Below are 11,280 nucleotides of genomic sequence, written 5' to 3'. Positions count from 1 at the left end.
TTACACTTATATTGTTATAGTAAAACATGGCTGTTTGTGCAAAATATTTTTATTTGGGGGCGCTAAGAGGGGTCTCGCCCAGAGAGTAATTCAACCGCCAGTAGAACCGCCACTGATAAGATGAATACATAGACATGAGAATTCGGTTTCAGTAAACTAGTTAAAAAATATTTTTGCTAGCTCTGCAATTCATCCTTTACCGAATTATATTTATTTTCTAATGTAAATTTCAAAGACTTTTATTTTGGCGTGGCGATGTGACGTCATAAGGCCGCGCCGCGCCCCGCGTCGGTGATTCTGCTGAACAAAGGTGAGCGCTTTTAGTTTGTTTGTTTCAAGCGTTTCAATCAGCTAAGCTCGTTGAGAGAATTGTACATAAAACTGTGAAATTAATTGTTAACCAGTGTAACATTGTAATGCTTTATCTAGTGATATTAACGAAGGGTATTTGATGCGTGTAAATCACACGAGTAACAGAAAAGGTGCGTCTCATTTCGCTCCCTACATAGTGAACCGGTTTATCTGAAACACGAGCTCTTTATCGTAAAGTTTATCTTAAACAGTCACTGGAAAGTAGTGATGGAGAAACGAAGCTTTCTGAAACTCTGAGTCAACTGAGTCGATTCTAAAAATGATTCACTGTTTTGAATCGCTCGAGTCAGCTTATAACAACAGTAACGAACAACAAACACAACTTTTACAAACCAACTGCAAATGTTTTAATGAAAGTGGAATTTATTAGATATAACAAATAAGTAAATATTACAACAATCTTAATACAAATGTGAACCTTGTATATAATTGTGTCCTTTAATTAATTTGAAATGTATATCAGGCAATTTAAGGCCATTAAAGGGATAGTTCACCCAAAAATGAAAATTCCGTCATTTACTCCCCCTCAAGTATTTCCAAACCTGTATGAATGTCTTTGTTCTGCTGAACACAAAGGAAAATATTCTGAAGAATGTGGGAAACAGAGCAATTCTGGGGCACCATTCACTTCCATAGTTTTTTTTTTCCTACTATGCAAGTCAATGGTGCCCCAAAACAGCCTGGTTACAAACTTTCTTCAAAATATCTTCCTTTGTGTTCCGCAGAATAAAGAAATTCATACAGGTTTGGAACTACTTGAGGGTGAGTAAATGATGACAGAATTTTCATTTTTGGGTGAACTATCCCTTTAACTCTCTCTCTGACTGACTACTGAAGTAGGGAGCTGATTGAGACGCACCCAGAGATTTAATTTGCAGTCATTTTTCTTTCTGTTAATTATTCTCACATTAACCAGACAGATAAACTCAACTGAGATCCACGTGACGCACTGCAGTAAAGATGGCGTTTATTAAAGAGGAGAGTGAAGATATTAAGATTGAAGAAGTATTCAGAGTCAAACATGAAGATACTGAGGAAAAAACAGGTTTGTTTTCATTCTCAAAGCTGAACTCACTCATTTGATCCTGATTAAAATGTCCAGCTCTACAGAAAACTCCAGTATAATTTTTTTCAGTGTACATTTTATATATAATATAACGCTTGCTAAAGCCACACATGCAAATTTTAACTCATCGAGAAATGTTAATGTTATGACCGCGCTAATGCTAGACGTTTCACCGCAGATATAGCTGATGTGCTAACTGCCACAAATTAAACTGAAAGTAACCGGGTTCATACACTGCAAAATTAAGTGCATTACTTTTAAGTACTTTTCAAGCACTACTTTTTTTTTCTCTAAAATCAGAGATCACACTTAAAGGGTTAGTTCACCCAAAAGTGAAAATCCTGTCATTAATTACTCGCCCTCATGTCGTTTCAAGTCCGTAAGACCTCTGTTTATCTTCGGAAAACACGCATTAAGATATTTTTGTTTGAATCTGAGAGCTCTCAGACCCAAGGGTCCTTACACGATCAAGGTCCAGAAACGTACCAAGATGATCGACAAAGTAGTCCATGTGACATCAGTCTGTCAACTGTAATTTTACGAAGCTACGAGGAAACTTTTTGTATGCAAAGATAACAAAAATGACGACTTTATTCAACAGTTTGTCTTCTCTACGTCATCGTAGCGCCATTTTGGAGAATATCTGCTGGATACGCTCTTCATCTAAGCACATTGCAACATCTAGGCTAGTCCACGTTCAGCTAAGTAACACATTCAAAAATCAAATAAAACAAGCCAATAAAACATTTAATTCATGGGGATGAACACAGAAACTAGCCTCATTATGAAACCACTTTTTAAATGGACGTCAACTCATCTATAGTCTCTTATGGCTGGAGTACACTACATGATTTTTGCCCCGATTTTCCACAGATTTACAGTCTGGAGAAGTTGATGCTATAGTTGCCAAAGATCAGATTCAGTCTGCAGATCTGAGTCACAGAATCCATAGAAAATCGATTAACTTTACTTAAAGTGACAGCCTTCAGTTAATATTTAAAGTCTGTTTATGAAGTATTTACACAGACGTTCAATGTGGAAGAGCTTAAAGAGAGCACACTGAGCTTAATTGGAGCAGGCAACAAATTTCAATAAATTTCATGTAATATTTACTAAAATGACAGGATTTTTGCTAAATAAATAATCTAGGTCATGTATTAAGTTCATACATATTTAAATATGAACAACTATTATTAACAATATCTATGAAATTATACTTTTTCTTATTGATGTCACACTGAAGCTGTGATTTTCATAGTAGTGCACCCTTTAAACTTACCTTACAATAATATGAAATCTTTAAGAATTACAGCAGTATAAAACCACAGACCAGCAATAAACTGTCAATTTATAATATTATGGATGTAAAAGCACAAGCCGGTAATGCCTTTGAAGTAATATGTTAGCGTAGCACACAATCTTATACAGCTAGTCAGCTAACTGCGTTCTGTAGCAACTGCGCTGTGTTGCTAAAACTATCTTTTGGATCTAATGTAATTATTTACCACATTCAAGTTCCAGGTTATAATATGCAAAAGTCTGAACATTAATCTCTAAATTTTACAATAAGTAGTGAAATTTACCCAAAAATAAAGGCTTAAACATCTAAAAAAAATGCACATTTAAGGGGCTCCTCTTTTGGTGAAAGTTTTCAGACAGCTTTCAAAATGGCTGCCAGACAGTGAACACATGGAGACTCATATCTCAGTGTGTGATGGTCTGATTGACTTGAAATTATAGGAGGTATAGACCCTTTTTCTGTTAGTAAACAATGTGACGTTTTTCTGTGGGCGGGGCTTAGCTGGAGGCAGAAAGATTCCACTGACCGCTTCACTAACGCTAGCTATGAAGTTTGTTTACCTTTGTTTTTTTAACAATGGCTGGAGAAAATCACTCACTGTGCAGGACCATGATTGTTATTTAAATAAGTTAACTTTAACGGACAAAGTCAGATTGGCCGACCCTATGCTCATGGATGGACGATCTGACAGGATTAACGTTACCTTCGATTGAGTGACTCATTAGAGAAACCTAACGAGTAGTAAAGACAAACTCATCTGTCTATCTAGTCATGAAGATGTACATATATTTCAACTTCAGCAGGCTATTTTTACAGCTAATGTTACGTGAGAGTGAACTGGGCCAAAATACAAAAAGTTAAAAATTCAATGTGATGGATATATTATTTGAAGATGTATGTATCATGGCCAAATAGTTATTTTAAAGTGTATATACATCCTGTAAATTATGTAAGTTAAGTTTGCAATACTTTACATACAGTAAATTTAAAGGAAGATGTGAATAGTTTCTAGAAATAAAAATTCCAGAAACTAATTTTGAACTTTCTGTATTTGATTATTCTTATAAAAAAAAGTTCTTAGAAAGTCCAGCCACTATCAATCACAACAATTACAAATGATTAAGCATATACATCGTCAGTTGCACACAGACATTATTTCATAGTTGTGAGATGCATAAGAAATCTTTAGACACGTAACACAAACCATAACCACAAAAGACAATACTTTATTTAACCTTTTATGATAAGAAGTGTGCGCTGCAAACGCAAGCATTTTTGACGATAGTTTCTGTCCAATCCGCTCGTTTTATCTCATTTAACCACAGCTGTCGTCGGTTTTTCTGTCTGGGAGTGGCAGCAGGTATGTGTTAAAATGTCAAATTGGAGCCTCTACTACATCGATTCTTGCATCCAACATCACAACAAGATGATATTTACGCTCCTCATGTAGCCGAATCTGCGCTGGTTTGAATGGGCCGTCTCCAGTTTTCCCTTTGTTTTGCCTCCAGCTAGCTCGGTGACGTAATCGTGACGTCGGCGCAAAAAGGGTCTATATAGTAACAAACATATCAATTGGTTAAGACAAATAAGTGATTTTTTTTCTTTCTATAATCTGATCTAAAAAAATTAATAAATGGTACGTTTACCCTAATTGTCCTAACATTTTTCCTAACAATTTTAGCCATTAATTATAGACATAAGTAATGGCTAAAATTGTTAGGAAAATGCATTTAATGGAGACAGATCAGTAGCATTATTTGTATCAGTGAGACTGGTCTTCATTATCAACAGGCTACTTGGTAAAAGATGCCATTAAACCACATTTTTAAATGCACATGAAATACACACACACACACACACACAAAAAACATTTAAACCAGATTTTAAATTACATAAATACATAACCGTTGTTATTTTACATGAATTTGAAGATTCAATGTGAAATTACACAGAAAAAGTCAGATCTTCAGCTCATGAAAAATGAATTTTGTTCAATGTACACAAAAGGCCTATTTCTCTCAAATATTGTTCACAAATCTGTCTAAATCTGTGTTAGTGAGCACTTCTCCTTTGCCGAGATACTCCATTCACCTCACAGGTGTGGCATATCAAGATGCTGATTAGACAGCATGATTATTGCACAGGTGTGCCTTAGGCTGGCCACAATAAAAGGCCTCTCATTTTAGATGAACATTTTAGTGCAGTTTTATCACACAGCACAATGCCACAGATGTCGCAAGTTTTGAGGGAGCGTGCAATTGGCATGCTGACTGCAGGAATGTCCACCAGAGCTGTTGCCCATGAATTGAATGTTCACTTCTCTACCATAAGCCGTCTCCAAAGGTGTTTCAGAGAATTTGGCAGTACATCCAACCGGCCTCACAACCGCAGACCACGTGTAACCACACCAGCCCAGGACCTCCACATCCAGCATCTTCACCTCCAAGATCATCTGAGACCAGAGAATTTCTGCAGAAACTGTCTCAGGGAAGCTCATCTGCATGCTCGTCATCCTCATCGGGGGCTCGACCTGACTGCAGTTCGTCGTCGTAACCGACTTGAGTAGGCAGATGCTCACATTCGATGGTGTCTAGCACTTTGGAGAGGTGTTCTCTTCATGGATGAATCCCGGTTTTCACTGTACAGGGCAGATGGCAGACAGCGTGTATGGCGTCGTGTGGGTGAGCGGTTTGCTGATGTCAATGTTGTGGATCGAGTGGCCCATGGTGGCGGTGGGGTTATGGTATGGGCAGGCGTATGTTATGGACAATGAACACAGGTGCATTTTATTGATGGCATTTTGAATGCACAGAGATACCGTGACGAGATCCTGAAGGCCCATTGTTCTGCCAGTCATCCACGACCATCACCTCATGTTGCAGCATGATAATGCACGGCCCCATGTTGCAAGGATCTGTACACAATTCCTGGAAGCTGAAAACATCCCAATTCTTGCATGGCCAGCATACTCACCGGACATGTCACCCATTGAGCATGTTTGGGATACAGTAATACAATACAGTACAGTAAAACTGAACATTTTAGAGTGGCTTTTATTGTGGCCAGCCTAAGTCACACCTGTGCAATAATCATGCTGTCTAATCAGCATCTTGATATGCCACACCTGTGAGGTGGATGGAGTATCTCGGCAAAGGAGAAGTGCTCACTAACACAGATTTATGAACAATATTTGAGAGAAATAGGCCTTTAGTGTACATAGAAAAAGGCGTAGATCTTTGAGTTCAGCTTATGAAAAATGGGGGCAAAAACAAAAGTGTTGCGTTTTATCATTTTGTTCAGTGTATTTTCAGTTATTTTATTTATTAACAGCACTAGTCTAAATGTTCTAGTCTAGACTGTTGCTTTATGCCATTAAACTGGTGTTAACTTGCATTTTTCTTATTTCACCTCAGACCTGATGGCACTGAAAGAGGAGAGTCAAGAACTGAATGAAACCGAAGAGAAAGATAAAAATGAGAAACAGCATGATTTCAAAACTGAACAAAAATCGATTAGTTGCTCACAGACTGAAAAGACTTGCTCACCCAAAAAAGCACAAACTACAAACCTTTATTCCAACATGAGAATTCATACTGGAGAGAGACCTTTCACCTGCCAACAGTGTGGGAAGAGTTTCACACGGAAAAGAACCCTTGATGTCCACATGATCATTCACTCTGGAGAGAAGCCTTTCACCTGCAAACTGTGTGGGAAGAGTTTCACGTATAAAGGAAACCTTAAGACTCACATAAGAAGTCACACTGGAGAGAGTTCATTTGTATGTGATCAGTGTGGAAAAAGTTTCAAACATAGTTCAAATCTTAAAGACCACATGAGAATTCATTCTGGAGAGAGACCTTACATCTGCAAACTGTGTGGGAAGAGTTTCACACAAAATGGAGGTCTTCAGAATCACATGATAATTCACACTGAAAAGAAGCCGGTAATATGTCCTCAGTGTGGAAAGAGTTTCACACGGAAAAGAACCCTTGATGTCCACATGATCATTCACACTGGAGAGAAGCCTTTCACCTGCAAACTGTGTGGGAAGAGTTTCACGTATAAAGGGAACCTTAAGACTCACACAAGAAGTCACACTGGAGAGAATCCATTCTCATGCGTTCAGTGTGGAAAGAGTTTCAGATATAGTGTAAACCTCAATAATCACATGAAGATTCACTCAAGAGAGAACAGTTTTAAATGTCATCAGTGCGAAAGGAGTTTCACAGACACAAATCACCTTAAGAATCATGTTAAAATTCACATCGGAGAAAAACCGTTCATGTGCCATCACTGTGGAAAGAGTTGCTCAAGAGAAGATAGCCTGAAGATTCACATAAGAATTCACACTGGAGAGAAACCTTTCACCTGCGAACAGTGTGGAACGAGTTTCAGGGTTAAAGAATACCTTGACATTCACATGAGAACTCACACTGGAGAGAGACCTTACAAGTGTCCTCAGTGTGAGAAGAGTTTCACATGTCAAAGCAGCATGAAACGTCATTTGAAAACACATTCTGGGAAGAAATTGCCGTTTTCTTTAGTGTGACGAGGTTTAGAAAACTAAGTAATTTCTACATTCATCTGCACATTCATTTTGGTAGACATTCAATTGTAGTCAGTGTAAGAAAAACCTTTTTGCCATCACACAGATACATGTGAAAAGTCATGCAAATGTGAGACCCTGTTTGTGTTCTTTCAGGGCTCTCAAGTTTTACCAAAAGTTTGGAGTGAGATTATATCTGTTAGGGGAGGAGCCTCTTAAATATTTGCAGCAGCAGCCCCTCGGCCACACCCAATTCTGTCAAATTTTTAATAGCAGTTTAGATTTACCTATTGCTCATAATTAACCAGCACAAATAGAAATTATAACAATTTGTAAATCCGATAAAGATCCAAATAAAATTACCAACATCAGCTCTCACTATCTTTAATGACAGGCAAGTGATTTTGACCAGGTATCGTAAAATCAAAATGCTAAAAAAGAAAACGTGAAGGGGTACTGCAGTCATCGGATCTTGTTCTTCCAATTTCCACTCTGTGTGTGTGCCCATCTATGTTGTCTAGTAACAAACGTGCTTGCAGCAGGATCCTGTAATTTACCCAGAAACAACAAATTCTAATTTCTGATTGGCTGGTAGGTATATTAAGCTGGGCATACACTGTACAATTTTCGTCCAATTTTGAGCCAAATTCTTATCGCGCAAGCTACGAAGCTACGAGCGTTTTTTTTTCTTCACTGCGCCTGCATGAAAACAAGTGAAACCATGGCAACATGTGGTGTGGTATAGACGGCAGCGTTGGAGGCTACACAGCTCTGGGTTACCTTTACTGCAGGTGGGAATGGGTGGTCAAAGAAATGTAGCGCTGGTCCCGCCATCCTACAGTCTTGCAATTTGGAATGATGGAGTTACATAAAGATTAGACTTGTGGTAGTCGATGTTACACAGTGTTTGCACATACAGTGATTACATTACACCAGTGGTTTCCAACCTTTTTTTCATGGGCCCCCCCTTTTGTGCATTTGTACTTCTGTGGCCATACCTGACCGTCTGCTTTGCTGTAGTTTCAAATATTGAATGTTTGTTGTAGATTCCCTACAGTATGTTCCTATTGAGTATGTCACTCAATTTCATGTGTCGATTCCTCAGTCAAAATATTAGTCAAACTTTTACCTTGCTGGGAAAAACAATGTAACTGGAAGATTATAAATTGACATAAAATGAACAAAATTACTTGTTCCCATTGATTATAGGTGTATTCCAGACAACTGAGATCTGAGATTTACATAGGAGCAAGACTGTTACGGCCTTTAAATGTGATGAGCAGTTATCATACACTGAATATGACACATGACAGGCAGCCAGTGTTGTAGGGGAATACTAGAGAATCTTAGTGCCGAGCGATAGTGCTCAAAATGGGCAAGACGTGGCCCGAATCAACAGGGTGTCACTTAAGATGCACTAAAAGACGTTGACGAGTTCACCTGCCCAAGTTCGATCAAGTTTAGTTTAGCTATGGGCAGCTACATTGAAGACAATTTTTCGCAAATTATATTGGAGGAAAAGACTGCTGCTGTAATGACTGATGGGTTAGAAATGACTGCTGTGGCAGTAAGAATTAGTTGGAGGGCTGATTTGGGAATGGTGGAAAACGCCGTTGCTACGGCAGTGAGAAATAGAAGATTTGCTTGGTGACAGACCTGGTGAAAGGGAAGAAGGGGTCCAAGATTTAAAAATCGGAAATCCTGATTTCACATGGAACCAATGTCCTAAATTTCTGAAAGGCAGAAAGTGAGAGAGACTGCAGTTTGAATTTTAAATTCTGCTGTAAGTTGTGCTTTAATTATAATGCAAGTGGAAGACCAGATTAACCAACTAACAAACCACATTAGTTGCTTCAACAAATCAGAGTATGTGAGCGGTGAGATTTTGAATGGATTTTTCACTCGCTCCAGGAGTGCTCCATTACGATTACAATTCATGCCAACGGCCTATAATATAACTGCTTATTTAGCAAAAATTTGCATATTTAGCTAACTTGATACAGATGGATCACTCAAATCAGAAAGAATGTGAAGGTTGTGCTGACCACAATGGACGTGAGTGGGAAGTTATAGTTCAAAGAATTTGTTTGTTCCTTCTAGATACTGAATATTTTTGGGATTTAAACAGGTACAACACTTATTCACACGCAATCCCTCTCAATAATGCATTCAAATAAATGTAATCTTACAGTGCTCCTCATGTATCCAATTGCGAATGAGCAGAAATCTGTAAGAAATGCTGCGATCCGTAGGTAAAATAACTGATGAAACCATGCTGTTATTTGCATCCTTCACAAACTAAATTTGCACTGAAAAAAGCAGCAATGATAGCTTTTAATTCTGACAACCATGTAATTAGCTTGTCGTCTGGTAGGAAAAAAGTTTACACACTAGTGTTCCTATAAGCCACTTTGAAACTATTCTCCTGTTATTTTATTTTAATATGTTATGAACAGAACTGTGATATTTTAAACATTAGTTTAACTGAAATACTTTAGTGTTTCTGATATCAGTGAGCGAGGAGTGGTGCGGGAGCAGGAAATGGTGAACCTGGAGCGATTATTGAATGCTTGGAGCATGGAGGGGAAATTGTTGCTGCTTCACTCCACTCACATACTCTGCAACAAATGCAGAACTTGATCTGCATTTGTTGAAGCAATAGACTACAGTGGAGTTGTCCTGATGGGAGAAAATGCTTTGGAGGCCCATTTTATAAACCACAGGGTAGTGGACAAGACGAGCAGAGGCCTTTTTTTTTTTTTACTTTTAATGGCCGGCCATTTTTGAGAAGTATGACTTTTGCAATTTTGTACAAAATAAAAGCAAACTTCCTGATTACACATTAAAGCACACTAGTGTGATAAACAGTGTAAATTTTTATAATTTTTGTGTTTAATATTGTGAAAATTGACCCAAATCCACACACACACACACACACACACACACACACACAAATCAAGTCAAATTCAATAACAGTTCACACAAAAACACCAAAGCACAAACAAACACAGCCACTGGTACAGAGGAGGGGAATACAATGGCAAAGAGCAGCCGTATTACAGAAATTTAGCCTGCCAGCTAACTCACACGCAGACCAGCACAATCCAGTGCCAGTGCTTCAAACAGAAATAAACAAAGTAACAGAATGGACCCAGGTGAGTTCCAGACAAAACTGTTAAAACTATAACACCACAAAGACAAAACAGAGCAGCAGTGCAGTCAGTTACTCGTCAGTTGTTAGGCTTCAATTAAGATCACTGAAAACCCCTGGACGTGCAATCAACCTGCCGGACATCGAACAGAAAAAGTTACTCATAAAACTTGTTAAAAACAAACAATAAACTACATACATACCAAGGAAATGGTGCAATGCTGCAATACACATGGTCGCTCACCACGCAGGATTACAGCTACTTGCAGACCCATGTCTGAGAACAAACAAGATAATAAGCCTTTCCATTGAACAGGCAAAAGGCATCTTTAAAACAGGGACTAACCTGAGAACTGGCCAACAGCCAGCACGCATGACAGACAGGAGGATAACCCAAATACTAGCCCTCATTCAACATGTCACAAAGGGGCGGTACCAAGGATGATGCATCTCAAGGAGCCAAACACTTCTCACTTTTATAGTCACCACACAGGCACTGATAGGCTCATAAAACTTAAATGACTAACCAATCGTAGTGAAGTACGAACACTGATTGGTTCACCTGGTTGGATGACGCCAGCCAATCATACCAGGGCTATACCTCACTCTGCTACACTTAGGAGGTATAGTTCGATAATTCCAATAACACGTGAATGCAGCATAAGATATGCCTTCTTAAATGTGACTTTACCAGGTGCTGTCCATGGCGGTGGTGCTGAATTGGTTGATACTAATGGATCAAAAGTGGATTATTCACTCTATTCATAGTCTGCTTCAGTGCGATATGTGAGAAAGTGGTGTTGTTTATAAAAGTAAATGTTGATTTTAAATAAAGACAGCACTCT

General features: G+C 38.5%; 1 protein-coding gene across 2 annotated transcripts; it reads left to right on the top strand.

The window, feature by feature from the left end:
- Positions 1–186: 186 nt before the first annotated feature.
- LOC131538750 (gastrula zinc finger protein XlCGF26.1-like) lies at positions 187–10,094 on the top strand. Of its 2 annotated transcripts, XM_058772835.1 has the most exons (4): positions 187–310; positions 1,289–1,417; positions 6,152–7,305; positions 9,798–10,094. In XM_058772835.1, exons 2-3 carry the CDS (start codon positions 1,333–1,335, stop codon positions 7,285–7,287), a joined length of 1,221 nt encoding a protein of 406 aa, XP_058628818.1. In that variant the 5' UTR covers positions 187–310; positions 1,289–1,332; the 3' UTR covers positions 7,288–7,305; positions 9,798–10,094. The 2 variants fall into 2 exon arrangements, with proteins under 2 accessions (XP_058628818.1, XP_058628817.1); XM_058772834.1 differs by having other exon boundaries at positions 6,152–10,093.
- The last annotated feature ends 1,186 nt before the right edge of the window (positions 10,095–11,280 follow it).

Source organism: Onychostoma macrolepis, chromosome 04, assembly GCF_012432095.1.
Source record: "Onychostoma macrolepis isolate SWU-2019 chromosome 04, ASM1243209v1, whole genome shotgun sequence".
Lineage (NCBI taxonomy): Eukaryota > Metazoa > Chordata > Actinopteri > Cypriniformes > Cyprinidae > Onychostoma > Onychostoma macrolepis.
This window is presented reverse-complemented; position numbering and strand designations above follow the sequence as displayed.

Coding starts and splice junctions, on each gene's coding strand:
- LOC131538750 (XM_058772835.1), top strand. CDS start 1,333: ATGGCGTTTATTAAAGAGGAGAGTGAAGATATTAAGATTGAAGAAGTA. Junction 1,418..6,151: donor AGATACTGAGGAAAAAACAG/GTTTGTTTTCAT, acceptor ATTTCACCTCAG/ACCTGATGGCACTGAAAGAG.